The sequence below is a fragment of the Cyanistes caeruleus genome, chromosome 5 (assembly GCF_971803275.1).
Source record: "Cyanistes caeruleus chromosome 5, bCyaCae1.hap1.1, whole genome shotgun sequence".
Classification (NCBI taxonomy): domain Eukaryota; kingdom Metazoa; phylum Chordata; class Aves; order Passeriformes; family Paridae; genus Cyanistes; species Cyanistes caeruleus.
In genome coordinates, this window is record NC_141705.1 from 73,551,031 (window position 1) to 73,576,844 (window position 25,814).

Consider the following 25,814-nt stretch of genomic DNA (forward strand, 5'->3'; position numbering starts at 1 on the left):
ATCTCAAATACTTTTTTCTCAAGTTTTTCAAGGTCTGTTTTGAAATCTGAATTTTTTTTCCATATGCAATAAATAATCATGCCCTCATAAATATAAGCAATATTAGTATTAATTTATATTAAGGCAAACTCAAAATATAAAAGTAAGCATATTCCTTTTCAAAAAAATCACTCTATTTTGGTGTCAAGTTTTCATTGGATCCTTATTTTGGACAGAACAATTTTGATGTGTCTGGAAGCAAACCAACCAACTAAAAGTCCCAATTATATTACTACTATTGTTTTTGCTGTAAACAGTTGGTTCACTTTATCTTTTAATTTTAAAAATTACCTCATCTGCCCTGAATGAAATTTCTTCTGGTTCCTTCTTGAATACCTTCCCTAAGCTGGATTTCTGCTCAAATTTGATTGAACAGTCCTTGCATTTGCCTTAGAGAGTTTTCCATACTATTCTTCCATTCCCAGTAATCTTACTTTTTTTATATACTGGCTTTAGTTAACTTGATTCTTAAGCATTTCTTGTTCATAATTATTTTGTATGTATCCACTACAGCTTCCAGTATAAAGCCTTAAAATCTAATTTACAGAAAAAACTTATGCTGCCCAAATAACAGTGAGTCTTCCTTATTAACCAGTCTTTTCGTAATTCTTTTACATTGTACTCTATAACTAACATCACATATGTATTTTTTGACTAGCATATTCAGTGCTTCATATTATTTCTGTAATTATTATAACTTTATTATGCATTATGCTTTAATGCATCTTTTGCATAGCATGGGTTTTTTTTGTTTATTTATGTGTGTGATAATCCTAATTTTATGTTTATCTACATACAGTAATCTATTATGAGAGTAATTTCTTTAGCCAAATTTGAGTATCCAGAAGAACTGGATAACATGTATGAATGGAGTAAATGTCAGTTATTTACATTTTAATTGTGAAATATTAGGGCGCAAACCCCATGTTGAATTGTGTGTCTTCTGAACCTAATTGCATCATGTAGTTAATATTGATTGCACTCTTGTTAGTGACATCAGAACACAGCCATTAGTAAGTAAGTCGATTCTTTTTTTGCTTCAGGGATCCTTGATGCCATAGTCATGATTAAACACAACTTCCATCTGTTCTAGCCTTAACCAAATTTTATACGACCCAAGCAGAGTGTGGAATGATTCCAGACACTATTACATTGCTCGGCTAAACATTTTTAGCTGTATTAACTGTTTAATTTAATTTAAAAGTCTGGCCATAAAAGTCTTTCAGTTTTAAGAAGTGAAATAAATCTTTCAAAAAACATCACAAATGAAAGAGACAGTAGTTCAATGTGAATAGGGATCACCAAACATTGTCTTCATCAACATTAGATCAAAACATATTTAATGGTGCTATTTTACCTACTCATTATGTAATCATAAGTTACCTTGGGTTGAAAGGGACCTTTCAGATAATCTTGTTCCAACCCCCCCACTCCGTTGCAGGGACACCTTCCACTGGATCAAGCTGCTCAAAGCCCCACCCAACCCAGCCTTGAACACTTCAGGTGATGGGGCATCCATAACTTCTCTAGGATACCTGTGCCAGTGACTCACCATCCTCACAATAAAGAATTTCTTCTTAATATCTTGTGGAGGAAGCCCAGTTGTCTGACAGGCTCCCTCCCTGGAGGTCTGCCCCCTAGGATAAGACAAAACCGCCTAGTCATGGTGACTAAGCTGTGGACCCCCTCCATGCCTCAGGACCCCATGTTATCTCCCTGTTAACTATTGGTCATCTTATCCCAGTCTCGGACCATTGGTCCCCTTCCCGATTCTTCCCTTCCCTATAAAAACCCCAGCTCTATCCCAGATCGGTGGTAGATTATCACTGGCCTGTGGACATGATTTTTTGAGCCTGAGAGAGTTTTCAGCCTGTCAATGGCTAATCTGTTCCAGGAAAAAGTTTCTTAAAAACAGTTTTTCTCTCAAGGACTGTTTTTTGTAAATATGTTCTTGGTTCCCAAAACAATAATATACAGATCTCCTGAGTGTTTACTCTTGTCCCACCAATGGGATGAGAGAGGTGTTCCTTTTACCCATCATGTTAACCTGTATTGGAATACAGGTTATAAAAGGGGCTAAAAACTCCAAAATAGAGGCTTCTGCCTTCTTGGGATGAAACCTCTGCTGCTGTGATTGAATCCACACTTCTATTTCATGTCCACTAGTGACACTGGCCTGCTTTACTGAAGCCTGCATTAAAGAACTCCTGTGGAATGCCACATGGTCTCCTGTCTCTTGTCTACACATGGCTGGGGTAGTCCTTGAATGGAGCTGGCTAGGCTGATCTGTGCTGATCACTACAAGAGCAGAATTCACTTCTAAAGAGCTGATCACTTAAGCCTATGCCTATGCTCCTAAGGGTTACCCCTGGCTGGAAACTGCCTGGGACCCCCTGGATGATGGCTCCTTTCCTGGGACTCCTATCTGGGCTTGTTGCCAGCAGGAACTATGGGTCAGGCAGACCCCAGAACCAGCCATGACAATATCTAATCTAAGTCTTCCCTCTTCCAGTTTATAAGTAATCCTCAAATATTTCACCTGCTTTTTTCTGTTTATATTTTTATATCTCTTAACATCTCTGAAGTACTTTTCTCCTCCTCTTTGCTTCTCTATAATTAGCTGCTGCTGTTGAAAAAAATTGACTGCAATTTCTTCTGCCTTCTCCCTTGTTCCTATGTGCGATAGTAACAATGACAATGCTGATGTTCAAATTCATAAAGCCTCGTAAGAAGCTTTCCCCTCTTTCTTGTTCTCCCCCTAATGTTTGTTTACATGGCTTTTACTGGGCTACAAAAGCCCCCTTTCTTTTTAAGCAAAAATTAATATCTCAAAACACTTGAGATGGATAGGATGGTAATGATTCATGATGGGAATATTGGTCCTGTGATGCAAAATAAGCTGCTAGAGAAGACACTCTAGTTCTCACTGCTAGATGCAAATAACTGCAGTTATGAAGAAAATCTATGTCCTTTTACTCATTTTTATTTGATTGAGTATGCCATCTCACACCTAACATTTTCATGTTTTTAAAAGAAATGAGCAAAGTTCAGAATCTTTTCATTTATACTCTTCTGGGTGTAACAAGATTTTAAGCAATCAGCAGGGTAAAATAATTACAAGCATGGGGCTGTCACATTACATTGGTATTTTGGTTTGGTGTGGAAAGTGTACAAGGTTTTTTTGTTTGGTTGGGTTTGTTTGGTTGGTTTTTTACATTTTTTAAAAACAGACAGAAATAACATCATGCACAAGAGAGAAAGGTACTTTAAGAGCAGTCAGCGCATGTAAAGACATGAAAGTTATTTAGAAGTCTGTTACCTTCATCCAGTTTTGCTCATTTGAACTTCTAAACAAAACATAAAATTTCTTACAGATGCAAATGAAATAAATCCACTCTGTGTTGAATCAGAGAAGGGTGATATATATGTTCAGATCAGTGAAAATGGAGGGGAAAAGCAGGTCAAGAAACTTTAGTGGAAAGAAAAGGAAGTCAGATGCCAAATGTGAAGAATGGAGAGACTTCATGCTATTCCCAGAAAGTTTTAATTTCCATATTAATTCAGTATTTTGTAGGAATTTGTGTATTAGATCAAATAAGTGAGCTAGTTTGCTTGGTATCCTCCCTCAGAAAGGAAGGATTTTTTATCTACCTTCAGCTGTATTTATCTCTTTAGCCTTTCTCTGTATTACTATTTGAATTACTCTTGTAGATGCAGCTATTTATAGAAGAAACTGCAGTAAGGGTAGAAAAGTGAATACCACATGATGCTTAAATCAGGATTATTACTACATACATTACTACGTCAAGCTTTTGCAACCTCTGTATTTTCACAAGTTAACTCTGGCAGAGACACTTGAGAGTGAAAATTTTTGCATCAAAAATGTGAAAAAAATTATTAGAATGGCTTTACTAAACTGACAGACCATTCCCTGAAATTTTACCTTAAAATGGCAGTTCAAAGGTAACAGAATGTTATAGTAAGATGTATAGCAACTTTGGATGCTCTTTCCCTTACGTACATGAAACACAATATTAAATTAGAACTGTAATGGTAAAATATGGTTTTGTTTTTTTCTGTATACTATTCACTTTTATTTAGACTGTTTTTTTCTTTGTACTCCTTATGGTAATTCACCCAGGAAATCTGCTCCTTGCATATAAAAGTAGGCATTGTTTCTGTTTGTGGGATTTGGATGAGTACATATTTAAATATGGAAATACAATATGGGGATAGGAAAACATGCATTGTTTGCCAGTAAAGGACATGGGCAACCCCTGGAACATATGGAAATCCTTATTGGATTAGAAAGCAATAGCTATGTTTCATTAAGAGTAAACCAAGAAAAAGCTGTTGCTTGGAAAGCTTTTGCCTTGGGTCTAGCTAAAGTTCCTGGGTTTGAATGCTAGAAGAAATGGATCATGTGTAAAACCAAGCAACTTCTTATTGAGGTCAGAAAAAGAGGCACAAGTTGAGTTGTGTTGAACGTGATAAAACCTAATTACAAACCTAATTACTGGAGATATTCCATCTTTTAGCTTTTCTGAGAGCATTGGAATAGGCTCAGAATCTCTTACTGCCATGAGATTTGCTGCCTTAAACTAAACTGGGTTGCATGGTCTGGGCTTGGAATGAATCTACTCTTTAGGCACGTGTTTTCCAGTTTAGAAGACAGTTCCCCAAAAATAAAATGCAGAATATGATCTCCCTATTAAGAAACGGAAAAATAGTGAACAGAGACAGTAGTGGAATAGGATTGCTTTTTCTTGGCCTGTGAAAATGTAATAAGGAAAAATCTGAGGCAGGCTGCCAATGGCACTTAAAAAATGTAATAATAATGCATAATAGTGATATAATAAAATGGACATATTGCCATCTGTATCATTATTTTGATGACTGATGCATGCAATGACTTCCTCTGCTGTCTGCTATTTTCTGTCAGAGATGTGACCTTTGCAACACAGGCTGACAGCTTTATTGGAAGTGAATGTCTTAGCATATATGTAACTTTTTCATCCATATGGTTGTAAACACACAATTTTTCAATGTATTAAAATCAGTAAAAGAATCATGATCAAGTTATCATAGAGCTTCTTAATTGTTGGGAAATGAAAAAATAAATTTTTGTAAGACCTTAAAGGAAAGAGGTAGTTTATAGTACAAAAACTTTTAAAATACCACTTAGTTCATGAGGTTGTATGGAGACATCTGATAATATACACAGAAAAATTGTTCCTTACTAATATTCTTTTATCCTTGCTAGTTGCTCAGATACTGGGACATGGTTCTGCTTCATGACTTCTGTAAAGCACGGTTCATGTCTAGTTAATTATAGCAACTCCTGGTTGGAGATATCTAAATAAAATAGTATTCCATACAAATAATACACCGACTGAAGTGTAAAGAGATCTTATTTTGTCATATAAACTACTGATAATAGTCATGTGAGTAGCTCCAGGTGAGCCAAATCTGTTTGGGTTTAATTCCTAAATTTCATCAATATTTTTGTTTCTGTTATATCATCAGGCCAGGATATACATGTATTTTTTAATAAGTTGCAATTTGTTTATAGGAAGAATATGCAATGTAATGCATGTATAAAAATAAGTGGATTCATTTGGGGCAAACTGTGAAAATTATTTAATAATAAATAATAATAACTAATATTTATTTATCAGATATAGTACAGAGTCATAAATATTCAAATGTTCATAAGAGTATTTCTATTGGGAGGTACTCCACAGTGCACTACTATTAGCATGAAATACGAAAGTGGACCAAGAGCTAAAACACTTGAATATTCATTATTTGTCATTTAGACTATAAACAAGGTATGAATAAGCGGTTGCCAACATAAAAAAATAATTATATATGTCTAGTGAAAACAATTAACAGAATATGTTGGTTTAGATAGATGAAATCTAAACCCGAAAGCATATTTTAACTGTTGTCCCTGTTGGGAAACAATTCTGTTCAAAGTTTCCCATTATCCATGGGGATAATGCAAGCCAACAAAGTAGGCATAGACATTCATATTTTAGCCTGTCAATGCATTACTGTGTGTTTGACATTCCTTTGTAAAATTATTCCTTTTGTCACTGCCCTAGTGGCAGTCTGTGTATTATTTGTATGGAATACTGATAATTTATTCAGAGCTACTCTAGTTGACTGTGAGGTTTGTTTGCACACTAACTACTTCACATATTATAAATGGCAATATATGGCTATTTACTGATCTTATCTCCATTTGGGAAGAAACAATGTCTAAATTAAGAAAAACTCAGAGATATAAATCTTAAAAGCTTTTTCATTTTAATAGGTTTTATTTCAATAAATTACTTAATATTTTCATTTAAGAGTAGCTATACTGATGATGTTTGGGACTAAACACCTTATTTTAAATGTAAAAATTTCTTCTTTGGCCATTTATTACTGTAGATTGTTTTCTATATTTTTCTTTAAATCGTTTAGTAATGTCATTCTGTTTGGAGATTCATTTAAAAGGATCTGGTGGTAAAAGAGGCCCAGTGATCATCACAGATTATTTCCTGGGCTCTTCAGTAGTATGATTAACATAATACAATATAAGTCTCACCTGACTTTTGATTGTTTGGTGGTTTTGGGGTGTTAGCCTTCATTAAATTACTTCAGTGAAGAGTAGCCACTGTGATCTTATAGGCTAGATCAGTGATTAGCAGAAAAATTAAGTGTAGTTTAATTCCATGTTTTAGGTTACAGTAGGAATTGTCACAGTACACCTGAATTCCATCCATATGAGTAAACTTTTGCTGTTTAAATCACATTATTTAATGCTGTTAGGATTTTACTACATTTGAGGCAGTATTTTTTTTTCAAACATGTCTTCCTCAACTTCTCTGATATCTCTGCATTTTCCAGAATGCTGCTTCTTTGAATAACATAAATACAAAATGTTTTGGTATAATTTAAATTCCATAGAAATTATTTTATAAAGCTATTTAGGGGGCACACTCTTCTGGTTTTGATTGGAGTTGCTTGAATATTTGCTGAATTTCTGTTCCAGTCATAAGATATGGTCCCTTCTTGAGAATGTATGGAAAGAGAATTAGAGCATGGCAGGTTTGGAAATGTGCAACTAGGAGCTTCTGTAAAAGCAGGAATCTGTTAAGAACCTGTTGCCTCCTGCCTTGGTATACTGTGTTGAAGGTTTAGCATTGATTATTCCAATTTTCCAGACTATTCTTCACTCTTCAAAACAAATAAGTAGAATATAACATTTTTATAATTAATTTTAGGTAGCTATGGCATGTCTCCTCTCAGTTGCTTTATGATATTATTTATTGTGTGTGAATGTACATATTCTCATAATTTATGTCTCTTTCTTCCTCTTTCCTACTTACTTCTTTATACCTTTGGAGAGAAACATCTCTGTGAGGGAAGGTCTTTTTTAAAGGAAAATTTTAAAGGAAAATTTTCTTTTTTAAAGGAAAATTTGTTACATTTTCTCATGTGTACAGACTCCCACCTTACTCTCTGTGCATTCTGTAGGGTACTTCAAAAGTCTTTATTTACTGCAAACAAGTCTTCATTTCAGTGGCCTGACCTCTAGCAGACCCCCTAGCTCTTCTCTTATACCACTCAGCAAAAAGTTTTAGAGTTCCCACAGCTTTTTTGATTTCTCTCCTGTGATGCCTAGGCTTGTTCCAAGAAAGACAACCTATCTTAATATCACCAGGATTTTGTAAATGCAAAAGAAAACAGACCATATGAGCTGTTTTTTTCTCCCCATTAATTTCACATATTTTATATACTTAGCCTGAGTAGTCACTTGATCATACAATTTGATTTTCTGCACATTAGATGGCCAGAGGTCCATGATATTGCTCTCTTACCTGCGCATTAAGGACAACCATTTGTTTCCTGAAGCCTGTGGGAATCTCTAGAGAAAACTTATTTATTTTTCAAAACTTAACATCTGAAGTCCAAACTCTGCTGTTATCTGTGAGCTGCACAGCCAAATAACATAGCTCTCCAAAAAGACCAGCAATTCAGCACCACCCATAGGAGGAAAAAGGACATTCACTTTAGCAAGTACTAAAGAGCCAAAGCTACTGCAGATATTTGCACTATATTTTTAAATTAAAAGTTAGATCATGCTATAGAAATAAAAAGTGGCAATTTCTGGAGTTTCACCTAGTAATAAAAAACCTCTATTTTTAGCCTTAGTCATGGGCTTTTATGGCAGTTAATTCAGCTAGTGTGGATATCAAATTACAGAATTGATGGAATATTTCTTACCAGACATTTACTCATTGTTATAATAGCCGTAGAATAGTAATAAGATTAGTAAAGAATGCAACATGGCAGTTGCTGATATGTTGTTTTACATGAAGCTAACAGTACACGGAAACAGTTTTGAATTTCTTTTAGTTATCCAGTCCTTCTTGCCATCATCAGTTGGCTATTTTTCTTTTATATTAATAGAATATTAACCAGTATTTTCCATTTAGTTTATCTGTGAATCCTTTTTGCCAATGAAACCCTTCTACCTCTAAAAAACTTAAAAATTCAATTTCTATTTTAAAGTACTAATTTTTAAAAGGAAAGACAGATAAATAAGATATCAATGAAGAAAGAATTGAGTAGATGTAGCCCTTTTGAATGGTAATTTTCTTTCTGGCTGTAAAGTTGGTTCACAACAGACATTATACTGATTATAGGGAAGATACAGATGTGGGACAGTTTATGCTACCTATGTGTGATTGCCCCTAAAAGTAATCAAAACTTTCCTGATTTATTACAGCTTTACTAGCAGTGTCTTTATCAGACAAAAGTAAGAATATACCAGAAAAAAATAGACTGCAAATCTTATGGCTGTTGGCATCTATTTTACAATTTCATTTAATTCAGTTTTGGAATATAATGCAGGGATGCCTTAAGAATGCTGATAGTTTAGTTGGTATTTGTAATTGTACATGATAGAATGATCAGGGATTCTATTTTTTTGTGTTTGTTTTAATTTCTATATATGTGTTTTCCTTCTGCTTTTCTTCTTTGTGATCCATTTTCTTTTATTTGCACAGCATTAAGAAAATTGTTTTCGCCAAAGGCTTGACTTGTATGTGTTTATGAAGTACTTATTCTTAATGTTAACCATTCTGACTAGTTTTGTCAACTTTACATATAATCCTGAACAAAAATTTGCACTCAGTCCTAGTCTCTAAAATGGTAAAATACAAAAAAGAAAAAAAAATCTGTAAAAACAAATCTTTTTATGGGTTTATCCTTAGTCCAATTTGTTAAAAAGCCATTTAATTTTCCCTTACCCTTTTTTGTTTTGATTTTGGATTTAATAAATGACACTGCTTTATTATGAAAGATGCACGTAAAAGCTATTGTGAGTCTTCTTCTCTATAGCTCTATATTTGGAGTTAACATAATTTTTGAGAATTTTGCTCACTATTAAAAAATTTAAAAATGTAAATAATAAGGGCAAAAAATCTCAGATAAAATTTAAAAATAACTAGATTTTTCCACTCCATAAATGTTTTGTTTTCAGCCAATTCAAAATACTTCCATCCTGAAATGATGCAGAAAAACATAATAGACATAAATAGATAATTTTTTTTCTGATGATCTCTGTAGTCATGAATGATGTGTAAGAACCAAATGCTAATTCTTTATTCTGCATGACTCTAGGAGGTCCAAACAAGAGATTGTTTTCTTCTACAAGCTGGGTAAGTAATCTAACCTCTGGGTTCAGGAACCCAATCTTTTTCATGTTGGTCCAACGAATATTGAGCTATTTCTATTGTTTTCTTTCAAGACTTGAGAGATTAGGTCAGCATTGGGTATTGGGATGGTTCTGAGTGAAAACAGGAGCACGTACTCCTCCTTTATGGTTGGCTGTTAAGAATTTTACCAAAAATATTCTTCCTCCAAACCCAACAAAATTTTTAAATTAAAAATCCTTGAAAGTAGTGGAGTGTCCCAATGAGAACTTTGCATATCACCGTGTCATGATTTCTAAGTAAAACAAAACAAAACCCTTCAAATTTCTACTTTATTCAAGAAAAAAATACTGTTTTAACTGTCTCAGAAATTTATGAAGACACAGAAGTGACTGTTCATCTTATTTTTTATTTTTCTCTTTCCCCCCCAAATCTTGTAATTAAAACAAGTAATAGAAATTTGGCAAGTTATTGGAACAATCTATAAAAAAATTCTTTATTGCTATAACATTTTACTATCTTGATAAACTTTTCATACATTACTAACCATTTCTTAACCATGCCTAATTGTGAAAATTTCACACTTCTGAGATTCTCAAAATACAAGATTAAAAAAAACCCACAAAAACTCCCAAAACAGCAAACAAACAAAAACAAACAAAAAACCTCACTGAAATTTAGTTGTTTTTATAACTATGTATATTTGGCTCTCTGGCTCTAATGCTCAGAAAATATTCTGGTCTTAAGCTAATTTTTTCTATAAAATGCCAATGTTATATTTCAGTTGTCACTGCAACTGTTGCGGTTTGTAGGGTTAAACACAAGGAACTAGGAAAAAATGTGGGATTACTATTGTAAGCTTTGGCTGGGAAGAATAATAATCCTGAGCTGAGAGAAGCAATTCCCACTGTCTTCTCTGGAGAATGAAACTCTGTATCATTCAAATGTTCTTTTATCACTGAAACAGATTTCAATAGAAAGAAAGAGTATACTGGTTAATATGTTTTTTTTTTAATTTATGTTTCAATTTCCCATTGTCCCTAATCAGACCTTAAACTCTCTGAGACAGAAACTGTCTTTGTAAACAAAACCCTAGTAATAATTATGCCTGTAAAGAAAATTATGTCTGAGTGTAAGCTGACAACAGCTAAATTAAGGTTTTTTCTTTTTTTTTTTTCTTTTTCTCCTTGTCTTTATATGAAGTATCACTCCCATCCAGTGTACACTAAGAAAGGATATTTTTCTGTTAGTTATATCTGATGTCATGTGCACATCCACTAAATGTAGGAGAATGAAATTTCCCTGATATGAGAGAGCTGGCTCAAGTAGCTACATTCATGGCTGAAGTAGAAAGAGATCCTCACAGACTAACAAAGCTGGTTTATAATACTGGACATGATCAAAGTGGAAACATCCAAAATGGACACAGATGCAGCAGAGAATAGTATTTCAAGGCAAAAACTTGTGAGTTAAAATGTGTGCATTATTGTTTTTTAGATACGTTGGCATTTTGCAAGTAGAACTGGAATATTAAATTTACAGAAAAATAACATAAATCATATTTCAAACCTGACAAAAACTCCTAAGCAAGTATATTCCATAAGGTGCATAAATTTTTTCAGAACTTTTATTTGGCAGCTGTGAAACTGTGGGGCTGAATTGATAAGGAAAACCATATTTAAAAAAAGAAACCTCAACAATAGAACAACCCTCAAGACAAAGAACAAGAGAGGATATGTCGCTAAAGGACAAATAATGATTCACACAACCACTCTCAGTGTCAGAACAAAACCCGTGACTTTATTTTCTGACTCCAGTATTTTATAAGTTCTCTACAATGACCAGGGATTGGATAATTAAGTTACCACCTTCCCAAGCATACTGGTCATGTGAAATGACCCTCAAAAGATGTTTCTTAGAAGGAATGTGATAAACTACTTATGTTTGTAGAACTTTCATGGGAAAGTAACTAAAACTATGAAAACATTATCAGAAGTCTTAATTTTCAGGGCGACAAAGGCACACTATGATTATTGAATACTTCCAGTTATTGATTTTTCAGCTTTTTTCATTATTTAGAAATGCATAACCATTCACACTGGTCTAGGAACTAAATATTAAGTACCTACAGTGGACTTTAAAGAATTCAACCAACCAGAAGAGTTTAAAAATTTTTAATGATTTGAAATAGAGTAAGATTCAGAACATTTACAAATAAATATTCCTATTATGTTATATTCTAAGAACTATGGTCCAGTTCAAAATGATTAGCAGAGAGAAAGTTGTCAGAATTTAATCATGCAACAGTATTATTCTAAAGTGTTTTTCCTTACTTCAGGAATTGCAGTTTTACTCTTCCAGAGGATTCACTCTTTTCAGATGATTGTGGTTTTAATGTAAATAAAGGCAAATCTATTTACAGTTGACATTTTGAATAATCCTTTTGTCTTGGGCACAGGTGAAGAATACAAGATGCAAGAAACATGTAGCTGCAAAACTGAGCCATTAATTCTTCTAAGAATTGCAGTAATTTGTTTGGGAACAATTTCCTTCTTACATCTGACAACTGTTTCAAGAACCATTGTTGGAGCCTTAATGCCTTGTGTTTCCTTAAGAAAATAAAAAAAAAATAAATTATTTGTTTAAAAATTATTGTTGCCATTTCCCTCTTCTCAGAAACATTTTTGTGGATCTTTTTCTTAGGTGCAGCAAAATTCTGCTGTGAGAACCAGGCCATCTTTAAGAGTTTACGTGGATGGAAGAAAGTTCCAACACTAGGACCTTGTTGTACCCCGAAGTTTCTAGAGAACTTGAAATTTCCTAGGTATGCATTTTTTCCCATCTAGAATCATGTACGCATATTGCTTCTGAGGGATCTGTTTAAAAAATATTATGGTTTTCACTGGGTAAAGGCTGACACTGCTTTACCTCAGCCGTTGGTCTTTTCTGTTCTTTTTTGTTTCATGAATAAAGTAGCCCTTCCTAGTATTATATATGTTATTATTTTGACACAGTAAAATTAACATGAAGCAGAAAAAAGAAATCCCTTTAGCAGGTGACTGCTACTTCTTTGTGCTCCATCTCACCTGACTTATCTCCCCTGTGTCAGAGCTCTCTCTCAGCTGCTGCTGTCTCTGACAGACACACACCTTAGAGGAGCTGAGAAGTGGAGAACGTGGAAGAGTGTTCTCTGGATATTGGCACACTGTTGCATTAGGTCCCAGGAGGTTCTCCGTGACATCAGTGTCAACTGAAATCTAGCTTGAAAGAGAAAGGTTTTGAAAAACCTGTATCCACCTCTAAGAACAGACTAGCCTGTTGGTTTTTCAAGCAAGGCAGACACCCTAGTTCAGAAGCCATCATGGTGGACCCCCCCTTGGCCACTCAGGCCAATCTACCCACAAGACATCAATGTGATGGATGGCGAAGCAATGGCGTTTATTGCAGGAGAATTTGACCTTTTATAACCTAGGGTCATTGTGTTACTCCCATCTGCTTACGTTACACTTAGATGCTATTGACTAATTGCAAGAAGCCTTGCTATCTTAACAGAGAGGGGTTTTTTCTAACTTTCCGTTACATCCCAAAATCTTCCGCATCACCAGGCCTTAAACTACAACATATTTCCCCCCCTCTCTATGAATAACTATTTTGCTAAAATATAAGGTATATTAGTCTTAAAAATTCTAATGTTATTTTTTATATATGTATTTCTAAACATTTTGTCTAACTTATCTATATTATAAAAGTTTTAAAAATGGATAATATAAAATTGAGTAAAATATAAAATACTTAACTAAAAAACTAAAGGCTTATAAAATGGATACTACAGTTTTCATTAGTAAATATGAGGCACAAGCGGTGACTAAGTATATTTTTAAAGCATCTGTTGCCTTTCTATAAACAAAATGTTAACTTTTTCTAGTCAGCTTTTAACAAAGGACATAAGCTTATTCAAAATACATGGTCTAAAGATTAGCATGAGTAAAATCATCACAACTGGTCCAATCAGGGTAGACACTAGGGTGGTTAGCCACGGAGATTGGTCAAACCAGGATTGGAACCAGCTTTGCTGAGCTTCTCTCTCTGCTTTTCATTGAGACAGCTTGTCTCGTAGCTCTGCCATGGTGTCTCTCACTACTCCGGTGTGGTCAGCATAGAAGCAGCACTCCTCTTTCAGGGCGATGCAGAGGCCTCCCTGCTGCATGAATAGAAGGTCGAGACCTCGTCTGTTCTGCAAAACAACTTCAGAGAGTGAGGAAACTGATTTTTCTAGAAAGGATATGGATTTCTCAATTCTCTGTAGATTTTCATCTACAGTAATTTGTAGGTAAAACAGTCTCTGTTGTTGGGTCACGATGGCAGAGACACCTGTGGCAGCACCAGTTGCTCTCAGGTTAAGCAGCATCGCTATGGTTATTATACCTGTCACCACTTCTCTTTTCTGAAGTCGGGTGAGTCTCTCTACTTGCAGGCTCAACTCTTCATCCAGGTGGTACAGGACTCTGGGGATGATAACAGCTAATACACAAAAATCAACAGAGGAGTTAAAGCTTGGGTATAAATGCAAGGGCTAGACTATTAGATCATGGGTTTTCAGCTTGTACCACAAGGTTGGGGTTCACTGCTTCAGGTGTTATAACTATAAACAGCACAATTACTATAAACAGTTTACCATGTAAATGACACCATACTTGCAAACTCACAGCTAAAACTTTAACGTTAAATGAACTTTCAAAAATACTTACACTACCTCTTAAAGAAAAATACTTATACTTTATACTAACATAACAATCACTACACAGGCTAAACATTTTACTTTAAACTGTTATCTAACTACTTTTAACACACGTGCTCTGGTATATATGTAATCTAAGCGTGAAAGCAATTTGCTAAAAGGATAAACACACAATTACAATTTACTTTGTATATAGTTAGATGGAGTCTCTACACTTCCCAAATCTTCTACAGAATTTTTTCAACACGATTCAGTCTTGGAATGTTCAGTGCTCCTGTGATGTCAGCTGGCAGCTGATCGGTGACTGAGGGCTTTGATGTTCAAGTTGTTCTTCACATCTTTTTAAATTTTAAAACAAAGGATAACTGAAAAATTGACAGAAACACAACATCATAATAACAACATTAAATTTTTGTTGGCAACTGTCTGTGTAGTGTTCAGACACAACTGTGTCCTGACAGGTCCACTTTTGATCCATGTCTGGAGCACCAAGGCTGTGTGATGACATCTCTGTTCACTGGATCTCATGTGTTCAGAGGCAGACAGTCTGGTCAGATGAACAGGTGACCTTTCTGAACCTGCCAACAAAACACAGGCACCTCTCTCCTTGAAGTTAATGAATTACACTAATTAAATTATTTTTAGGGTATCAATTTCCCCCGTTTTCTAAAAAAATAAAAATGAAATGTATTTCTGTTCAACGTTAACACAAAACCTTTTAGACAATTAGTAAGAACTTATAGCAGTTGAAAACTAATTAATATGAAAGTACTGTTAATTATTAAAACACTGCACCAGCATCTCATAGTTAACAAACAAGCACAGACAAATATCATCAGTGAAAGATTGGATCATCACATCTGGAAATGATTTTCCAAGCTCACTTTAAAATTGATCCAGCTGTCATATTAATAGGATCAAATTGTTGAGTTAAAAAGCGACTCAAATATTGATTTGGTACAAGAACATCTGGATCTGTTGATAAACATTCTGTCCAGGTAAAGTTAAGACTTGGCCAGGGCCTTAAACTTTAAACTGGAAAGATGCCTCTTAACTTATTTTTAAAACAAGGTTCTCAATAGCAACAGCTATGAGATGCTTACAGCACAGCAAACTGTTAAAATGCATTTGTACAAAGCAAATAATTAAAAACTTTAGGTACCAGACTAATTAAATCATTCAGTAGTTGGTTTAATTTGAAGCTTCTTCAATGGCAGCTGATCTTCAGCAATGCTACATTTTTTTTTTTAAATTCTGGAAACACTGAAAAATAAGAAAGTTATAGCAAACAAAACTGCAAAAATTGCACCAACTGAATAGAACTCTTAATAAAGTCCAGGGTGTCACAGACTGTATTTATTTCTGTCCACAAGCAGGTGTTCATCAGCGCTCCGCCACAGCTGCCCCAGTTGTGGCCGTCCTCATATCTCTAGAAAAACAACTGTATTTTGCAATTTAAACAAGTGTTTCCAATAAAACATAAAACAATTTAAATTAAACAAAATTTAAACTAAACAATAATTATTTATAACAAAAGGAAATAACAAAACTTAACTTTAAGAGAATATCCAAGTTATACAGCTTAACTAAAAAACATTTAAGTCAACAGTAACATGGATTCACTATAAAAATTATAAAAATGTAACAAATACATCACAATTCTATGTTATCTAGCTTTGAGAATAACTCACACTAACTGCAAATGTTACTAAAAACACTCATTCACAACAAAAATTTGCCTAGTATATGCTCAAATTAGCTAAGATTCCAAAGTGCAGCCTCTCTAAAAAAAAAGCCACAACAACACAGGATTGGGCAAGTTGTCATTTAGCTTTTGTAGCACTTTTCAAAAACATCAAGTCTAATTTTTAAACTAAAATCCAAAATCCAAATTAATATATATGCAGTTATATGTGTTTTATATGACAAAAAGATTCACATTGAAATCACCTTATTAAAATTGTAGAAAAAACAAGCAAATAGATAATACATGCTTTAACTTAACTTTGTCTTGTACAGTAAAGTTCTCTTAACTAATTATTTTTTAAACCACAAATCTCTTCTGTAGATAACATTAATTGGAAGGTTTTCTTAGAAGCTGTAAATCACACCATATTTTAACCTTGGGTTCTAAAACCAATTATTGCAAGGCAACTTCTGTTAAACACTTTAAACTCCTTTTTTTTTTTAAGAACCACAATAATTTCTCTAGTAAAATCCTAAAAACTGCAATTGCATAAACTCATAATTACTTATAACACAAAATTAACTCCAAAAGGGTACATAAACACCTTTTAAAAACTCAATAAATCATGACTCTGTAACAAACTGGTTATTATCTCAGGGCTTCTTCTCAGAGAGGGAGTGGGGGGGAGGGTGGTTATGAACCGCTCGTGTCTTGGTCAAACTCAGAACTCAACTGGTCGGCTACTTCCTGTTTGCCATGCCTTTTTCGTGGGCTCCGGCCCTTCCTACCCGCCTGTGGGCAGGCTATTCCTTCCCTCCTGGTTCTCCACACCTTTCATTCCACCCTCTACTCCGCCTATTACTCCATCTTTCACTCCACCTTTTGCTTCCCCCTTCTTCTCTTTGCATTCCAATCTCTGTGCCTCTGTGCTCATCCTACCACGTCTTATCTCTTTCACTTCAGCTTCTCTTTCTTTTTCACATTCCTTTTCTCTCCCATCCCCCCGACCACGTTCCTCTTTCAATGCCAGCCTTTGTTCTTTGTTTTTACTTAAGATACTTTCTCGCTGTATGTCTTTTTGTTCAGCACCATTTTTAGACACCAGGGAAAATGTTTCTCTCTGGGCTTTTCCCACTGCACTCCTGGCTTTTTCTGTTAACTTTTTCCAAAAGTCTCTTGCTTTCTGTTGTTTCTCCCAGAGCACACAAGAATTTTGGGACCAAGGGGACTCCCGACCCCCCTTTGTCTCTGCTGAGCTGCTGTTGTCTGGAAGCTGTAAAGCTCTGACCCTGAATTTCAGGGTAGCCAGCAAACAGTTCCTTGTCATTTCCCAAGTTTGTTCAGCAAGGATTTTAGCACATCTGTCCCACACCTTAGGGCAGATAAACATTACAAGCTTATCTACAACTATAACAAACCAAAGTCTTGCAATAACAAGCAAATTAGGTTTACAACTGAATTGAATTCTGACCTTTATCAGTGATTTCATCTTCACAGGGACATCTCCCTCATCAGGATGGGTCCAGCCTGTCCTGACCGCTGCTCCTGTTTTTTCAGGGATTCCTCGCTTTCTGGATTTTTTCCCACTTTTCTTCCCGGGTTTCGGCACCAATTGTTGGTTTTTCAAGCAAGGCAGACACCCTAATTCAGAAGCAAGCACCGTGGCCCCTCCTTGGCCACTCGGGCCAATCTACCCACAAGACATCAATGTGATGGATGGCGAAGCAATGACGTTTATTGCAGGAGAATTTGACCTTTTATAACCTAGGGTCATTGTGTTACTCCCATCTGCTTACGTTACACTTAGATGCTATTGACTAATTGCAAGAAGCCTTGCTATCTTAACAGAGAGGGGTTTTTGCTAACTTTCCGTTACATCCCAAAATCTTCTGCATCGCCAGGCCTTACACTACAACACTAGCCTACCCTTCTTTAATTTCTTTGACATTGAGGGGACTATAGTGATAAAGCATAAGAGTTTGGGAATATAAAATCCTTTTGCAAATGTAAAAATTTAGATCAAAATCTGCCTGCTTGCACAGCAGAACTGTCTTCTGTGAGAATTAAAAATGTTGACAGCAACTATATTATTAAATAAGCATACATGTTCAAGCACAAATACATATTTTTAAAATTAATCTAAAATACATTGTTCTAATAGGAACATGAATATCTGCTTTAGGTTTTGAAATGGAACACAAGAGTGCTGTAAAAATGTGTAAATGTTATAAATTCATTATGGATGAGATTTTTTTCCCCAGTTAGACTGAACAGCAAATAATATTTACTCTCATCACAAATATGTATTAAAATTCATATATAAAAGAGCAAAACATAGTTATATTTTTAAAGTAAATATAGAAAATATTTTTAAAGTTTTAATTTTGTAGGTTTGTAGATTGCTATTATTTCAAACTAGTTTGATGCTAAAGTGAATAGTTTACATAAAAATCAAATAGATTTGTTGCTGTAAACTTAGAGAATAGGTCTCTAAACTGTCACAGTCATTATTTCATTCTGACACTCAAACACATAGTCTCAACAGAATTTTTCTGACAACATAATGAAATTTCTCTGACATCTTGTATGCCCCTGAAGTTTATGGAAAATTGGTATTCATAACAACCTATGTAGAGATTGTGGTAGTATGCCTTTAACAATTCTTATTTAACTAACTGTAGCTACTTTGGTAGCTATACTGTACATCAAAGGCACTTAAAACTGTATGTAAAAAGTAATTTTCTAACTTGAAAACTTTATCCAACCTAACAATAGGCAGTCTGTACAGATGTGTGAAAACAATCCTGGTTTCAGGATGTTTTATCTTAAAAATTGGGGTAAAAATTAAACAAGTGTTTAATTTATTTAGAGGAAGTCAGTGTAATATTTTGAAATTGGATTCAGAAAGCATCAACATCAGGACTGGGCAGTGTAAACAGAATAATATATTATGTTTGTTTTTCTAGGTCCAGATGTGAAGAGAAGCAAGACATTTCTACTTCTTCCCTTTTGCTAAAGCAAGCAGAGTTAAAGGAATTCCATAAAGACTCAGAAAAGTGTTTTGGTTTGATACTGGTCAAATGCCAGGCACCTATGGAATTTGTTTGCTCACCCTCTCTTGCTTTCAGCTGGGCAGAGAGGAAAAAAAGTTAAAAAAAGGGTTCATGAGTTGAGATGAGGAGTGGGAGAAAATATGAGCAAAACGGGTTCAGATTTAAAGGTCTAAAGTAAATTTATTATAGACAGAGTCAGAGGGGGATAATGAGAAGTGAAATTAACCTTAAACCACCTTTTTTCCCCCCTGCCCCTCCCTCTTCCCCACTAACAGCACAGGGAGACAGGGTGTGGGGGTTTTGGTCAGTTCATTATTTGAGATCTTTTTCTGTTCACTCAGGGAGAGGAGTCTTTTCTCTGCTATGTCATGGGGTCTCTCCCACGGACAAACAGACTTCCCGAAATTGTTGTGGCATGTGTCACTTGTCCTTGTGAGGACAAGTTGCAGTCCTCCAAGGCTGCTCTAGTTTGGAAACAAGAGTCCTCTCTCTCCACCTCTGGAAGCAGGGGCCCCCTCCCTCCATTCAGGTCTCCCACAGGATCACAGCTTTCTTTGGCATCCACCTGCTCCAGCGTGAGCACTTTTCCCATGAGCTGCCAGTGGATCTCTGCATCCCCCACAGACTTAATGGATTACAAGGGGACAGTTTGTTTCAACATGGTCCTCACTATGGCTTGCAGAGGAATCTTGGCTCCAGTGCTTGAAGCAGCTCCTTCCTTTCTTTCTTTTCCACTGGCTTTGGTGTTGCCATGTTGTTTTCTCTCACATGTCCTCACTTACCCCCTTTTCTTTGAATAGAAGAAAAACTGCTGCCTGTAGGTGCCATTGCCATCAGGTTCTATCAATTTAAAGATTCCTACAGGGCCCCACAGCGCTGAGAGGTTGATCTCATCTAGGTTCCATGTTGGGGAGTTGCTCATCATGTTTCCACCGCTGGTCAGGTGGCCCCACTGCCATCATGCAGGCTGTGGCAGACGTGGCAGCGCAGGCGCTATTTAATGCCACTCTGTATATGGGGATCTAGGAAGGGGTAGTCACCACCACTGCCCCTGCCCTTCTGCCTGTGGAGCAGGTGGCTAGGGCTGGCCAGGTTGGCAAGGCTCACTGTGGGTTTTGCTGAGATGGCAGTGGCCGTGGTGGCTCATTCCCATGCTCTGCGCCAGGACAAGGTAGTGATAGCCCTGGTAGTGGCCCCTCACCACCCTTGGAAAAGAAACAGTCATGCACTGTTCTGATTTTTTCTTAAATATGCCATCACAGAGGCATTACCAATTTCTCTAACTGGGCCAGCAACATGTCCATAATCAGAGCCATCAGAGATTGGCTCTATCTGACATGGTAGAAGCTTCTAGCTGCTTCTAACAGAAGCTGCTTGTGTGGCACCCTGCCCGCTACTAAAACCAGGCCATGCCAAATCAACACAAAAAGATGCTAGACCAAGCCAGAAGATTACCTTTTACAGCAAGATACCGCAGCTCTGGAAAAAATATATTCAAAATAGTCGTAAGTAAATCTCATTCTAGCACTGGTGATTTGACTGATGGGCCCTGAGTTTCATGTTATATTTGTTCTATAACTTAAAATGTTTCTAGATTGCAATTCACTTAATGCTGGCTTTTTTGATTCTTCTTGGACATTTTATTGTTAAATTCTGTGAAGACCTGTTGTCCCTTGCTCCTCTCAGTAGGGTTTGGCCCTTATTTCAGACATCTTTCCTGTCTCTCCCTGCCTGTCTTCAGTGCCCCATCTTATTTTCTTGCATCTGTGGCATATGGGAATAGATGCTTGCTTGCCCTCATGCTGTTGCCTAATGTCAAAAGACAAAACTCTTTCAGAAGATTAAAATAGTAAGATAAAAATCAGGTCTTTCTTAGAAGCTCCCTGGTGCCCCTGTGGTGGTTATGGGCACACCCAGCTTTGGAATTTTACAATTTTATAACTGTAATAAATTAGCGTATCTAAAAAATATGGTCCAATTAGACAAAAATTGTCTAATAATTGTCCAAATATTGGGTAATTTTCCCCTATGTTCTGCCCCATTGGAGTTGGCCCAGGGTTTCTTTGCCTCATTTCTTGTTGTGTCTTCTTAGATTCTGGTTGCAAAAATATCCTTGTTGGAGGTTTTCTTTCTGAAAATAAGACTAAACAGTATTTCAGGAATGTGTAAAAAGATTAACTTACTGTTCTAAAATGTTAGGGGAAATGGGAGAAAGTACTAGAAGCTACAACTGTAATTGTATGTTAGTAGTCTACGAAGTTACAAATTCTAAAAATGTGTAGAAAGCAAAAAATCTTTAGGCATCAAGGGAAGAAACAATGGCTCTGTTTTTCCAGGTGATACCCAGTGGAAAGCAGCCTCTGCCCTAACTGTCTCTAAGCCAACACAACAAAAAATGGTCTTTACTTACTGTGCAGTCAAGTGCTCTGTGCTGTGCACCTGGTGTAAGAGGACTCTTTGGTGTTGACATTAACATTGCTCTTGCGTTCAGATTTAATTTCAATGTTTTCCTAGGGTTTTTAATTTCACTTAAATCAGCTTGAGAAACTTAAGCAAAGTTGTAAAACTTTGAAGTTGCTCTGGACTGATTGTCTACTATCAATACTTTATGGTCTTCTCTAAAAATCAGTCCTCTTCTTAAGTAAAAACCTTTTTTTTCCTGCAAGCATAGAACTACTGAAAACTGAGGTCTCCATCCACCTGGAAGAAAATGACAATGTTTTGAAGTAGTTCCTATGCTTAGGCTGAGGCTAAACAGCACTACATTTAGAGGCCTTGACAGAAGTGATGTTGATTTGCTACAGAAACCAGACCCAATCCCTGCATCATCCCCTACCCTGCTTGTTGAAACACAGGCAGATGGAAGTGATAGCAGTCAGTTTTATGAGAGTGGATGCAGACATTGATGTATGTTCAGTATGCTGCCCATGGGGTTCCTATGGGAAACCTATGTCTTTGGTTTTTGCCTTAAGTTTGTCCTGTTGCAAGACAGAATTCTTCCTGTTAACTCTGAGCAGAGAAGGAATTTATATTTACAATTTCATTTAAGAATAAAACCTTAGAGAAAAAAATAAGTGTTTTATAGGTGTTCTTTGACTATTGACTTGGATTATTCTAGTGCAATACTAGCTTCCAACCTTAAAAAAGGTCAAAGCTATTATAGATTGACCCATTTCATCTCCTACTGAGAAAAATGGGAAGACTTCAATGACTTCACAGGGAGCTTAGCTGGCATAGCAAAGTCTTCCTGAGAAGTACTATGTGGTCTAGTTGAAATCCACCAATTATACTGTATTTTGCTGCAAGGTCTGGGTAAGGTCACAGTTATACAAGTTCTCTATTTAAGTGCATGTTCCTACAATTCAGATTGTGCCAAGTTAGCAACAGTTCAACAAAATCTAAAGTATATAACAACAATGGTAATAATTTAATCTTGTTCATCAACAAAAAGGGGTTTATTTTTATTTATCTTCTTATTCCACTTCTTATTAGTAGTGGTTGGCATTTGATTTTGATCCCACAAGTGTGTAAACATGTAAGTAAAGTAAGTGATTTTAGACTTTTTTAAAAAGAGTTGAAATACAGGCTCTGTGACAGTCACTCTTAAAACATACTCATGTCCTAACTTCTCCACTATTCTCCAAGCATCCTCAAGTGACGATCACTTGTAAATGATCAGCTCTGGTTAACTGTTTCAAACTAGTGTTTTTCTTGATTCAAGGGCCAAACTTTGTCATTCCAACATCTTTTTTCTTAAGACTGTGTGAGACATCTTTGATTTACTTCTTTCTGAGGGCATCCCTGCCTGGCAATAAATAAATAGTCTGGTTTAATGCTATTTCTTCCCCTGGGTATCTTTCAAATGTTTTTAACTACAACAGATTTTGCTGAAGTAATACATCAGTGCTAGTAAGACCTTGTTCAAGTTGTGGAGGCCAGTATATAGTAATATGAATGGCTCTCAAGGATGTTAAAAGAACATTTACCATGCACAATGCCATGTCTATTTCTCATAGGGATGTTCATCTAGATTTGACAATTTTAATTAAGAAAGCTGCACAGAATTTGGAAATGTTTCCCTGATTTTTCCTAACAGTTGGAAAACAGTTTGAATGTGCATAAAAGCATATACTTAAGCTGGAAAGAATGAAAAGAGAAGCAAATAAGAAAACAAAGAAACAAAACCCAAAAACAACAGAAAATGCACCCAGCCCACTCCACCATAAAGCTACCCCACAAAAAAAGAAACCAAACCGTTTTTTGATATTTTCTGCTAAAGAGTAAATTATTAATGCGATTACAAAATTATTTTTTTCTTTCCATTCAACCATTGTGAAGACAGAAGGAAAAGCCAAGCAGGCAGGGAAATTCACAGTTTTCTCCATATACAGGTCTTGAATCAAACAGTAAACTCTTATAGATTCAGACAATGAATTACTATATATTTTAAATAGTAATAAAAAAATCAGATACTGAAGCGTTAATGTGGAAAGAGTTCATAGTTTTCTGAATAGTTCTGAAGGGATTAATTATTGTATCCCTGGAGTCAGGCTATGAAACAGCTAAAATGGAAATCTGAAAATAGTAAATAGTATTTTGCATGCTCACCCTGTTTTATTCATAGCATATGTCTTATTTACCTTATTTTATTCTTATACTGTGTGGCCATTGTGCCCTGGATATTTATATATAGCTTGATGTATGAGTATATTATAGTTATTATTATAAAATAACACTTTTCTGTTATTTTTAGCAAAACCAAGACTGAATACCTGAATAGACTGATAGCTCTTCCAAGGAAATAAAATATTTCATTATAAGTAACTTGTAGGTATACAAATATTTGGTGTTCATAGTTATTGCTTCCAGAGAGACTTAGGTGCATTGCCGTTACATCTTAAAACTTAGTGCCAGGCTGGAGCTAACACCAAGGTTGTTGATATATCAAGGTTCTTTACTGCAGCTGTGCTTTTGCTTTATGCTTTTTGTTTGTTCTCATGCTGAATAAAACCCTGCAGACCAAGTTGCCCTATAATTCTGGATAATTGGGTTATTAATTTTAAATCCCTTGGATGGTAGGAGGAAATAATCACTGTGCCTGTATGAATTGGAAAGATGCCATTCCATTGAAACCAAGGTGAGACAATTTGTTTCTGGAATACCAGGAAGAACTGAACTGCTGCAGAATAAATGCCTTTTTGAGATAAAACTAGACTCAACAGTTTCAAGCTTCCTTGTTGGTGCCTGCAGTTCTGAACATTTTAATTGAGGCTTTTCTTTTGTTCCACAAAAAAGAAAGCTTTGTCCATTTGTTTGAAGTGAAATGTTATTTTGTTTAAAAGAACCCATTTTAACAATTGAACTGTAATTCATAATTTTAAAAACATTTGGTCCTATTCTGAGTTGGTGTAAAATCAATATTAAATTATTAAGAATGATACATGAGAAAAGAATCTAATAATTTACTTCTTCCACCAATTTATGCAAGTGCCAGCATTTAATATATTCCTAAGATAAACAACACCATTTTGTTTATCATACAAGTGATTATATCTGTCCTTTTTGATCTGTGAGATGTAAAGCTTAAGGAACTAATTAAAAGCTTTGGCCTTGGACATGATGTTCCTGATTAATTTTCTTTGCCTGCAAAATATGAATATATTCAAGTTTTAAAAAAATTGTTTATAGTTATTCCAGACTACAATCCATAAATTGAAATACCAGATATTGCTAAACTATATCTACTTTAATTTCTTAAAATTCAAGTATCTATAAACTTTATTACATGTCAAAGAATTCAGCACACAGATGACACCACTAAGAATTAAAGCTGAGTGTCTAAATTTTGGCTTTATTAATAAAACATTGTAGCACCAAACAGCAGAGTATGTTTTCTCTTCAGTTACCAGATGTCCAAGGAAAATAATGAATTCTGAAGAAAGTCAGATGATGTTGTCACAATTTTCAGTAAAAGACAAATACTTTAGGGAGTATGTTTCGATTTCCTTTCTGATAATGACTAAGTTCTTGCACAACCATACAGACTATAATGAGCTATTTATAGGTATATGAAGTTACAGCTGTAGTCACTGAGGACATTTCATTAAATGTGAGTTCTCTAATATTATGCATAACTGATCATAATCTATAAAATCTTAGCTGAGTTTTTCTTCTGAATTGGTCAATATAATTTTTTTCTATTGAATAGCACTGACTATAAGCAGCTTGAGAAATATGGAAACCGCAAGTGCACGTAAGAGCAAAACCATGAGTAAGAAAAAAAATGATGCAAGTTTCATTAATTCAAGCATTTACTTTGTAGAAATGAATGTCTGCAAAATATAATGTATATGAATATTTAATTTTATTTATATATATCTATGAGAACCTTGAGTGACATTGCCTCTCAGCAGATGACAATAGAGGATGCTTAATTAAAGCATTTATCAGTCATGAAGGAATGATAAATGGAGACATTTTAAAAAAACCTTTTATATAAATCTTAGGAAAAATATATCTATTTGAGAAAATAAATATTAAGTCTAAAAGTACAGAAAGCTGCACCATCTTCTAGTAAAAAATACTCT

At 35.3% G+C, this 25,814-nt stretch overlaps 1 protein-coding gene and 1 long non-coding RNA gene across 2 annotated transcripts in view; one reads left to right on the forward strand and one right to left on the reverse strand.

Moving 5' to 3' along the window:
- Positions 1 to 24,262, forward strand: part of LOC111928965 (uncharacterized) — a 50,628-nt gene extending 26,366 nt beyond the window's left edge. Inside the window, exons 4-6 of the mRNA XM_086890388.1 lie at positions 9,718 to 9,755; positions 12,453 to 12,573; positions 19,141 to 24,262. Coding sequence (XP_086746514.1) covers positions 9,718 to 9,755; positions 12,453 to 12,573; positions 19,141 to 19,327 — 346 coding nt within the window. The 3' untranslated portion in view covers positions 19,328 to 24,262. The remainder of the gene's footprint in view (positions 1 to 9,717; positions 9,756 to 12,452; positions 12,574 to 19,140) is intronic.
- LOC147653251 (uncharacterized) lies at positions 11,908 to 17,729 on the reverse strand. The gene is made up of 2 exons (XR_015287207.1): positions 12,836 to 17,729; positions 11,908 to 12,358 (listed from the first exon to the last, which is right to left on the reverse strand). It is a non-coding gene; the product is annotated as an uncharacterized LOC147653251 (long non-coding RNA).
- Positions 24,263 to 25,814: the final 1,552 nt, after the last annotated feature.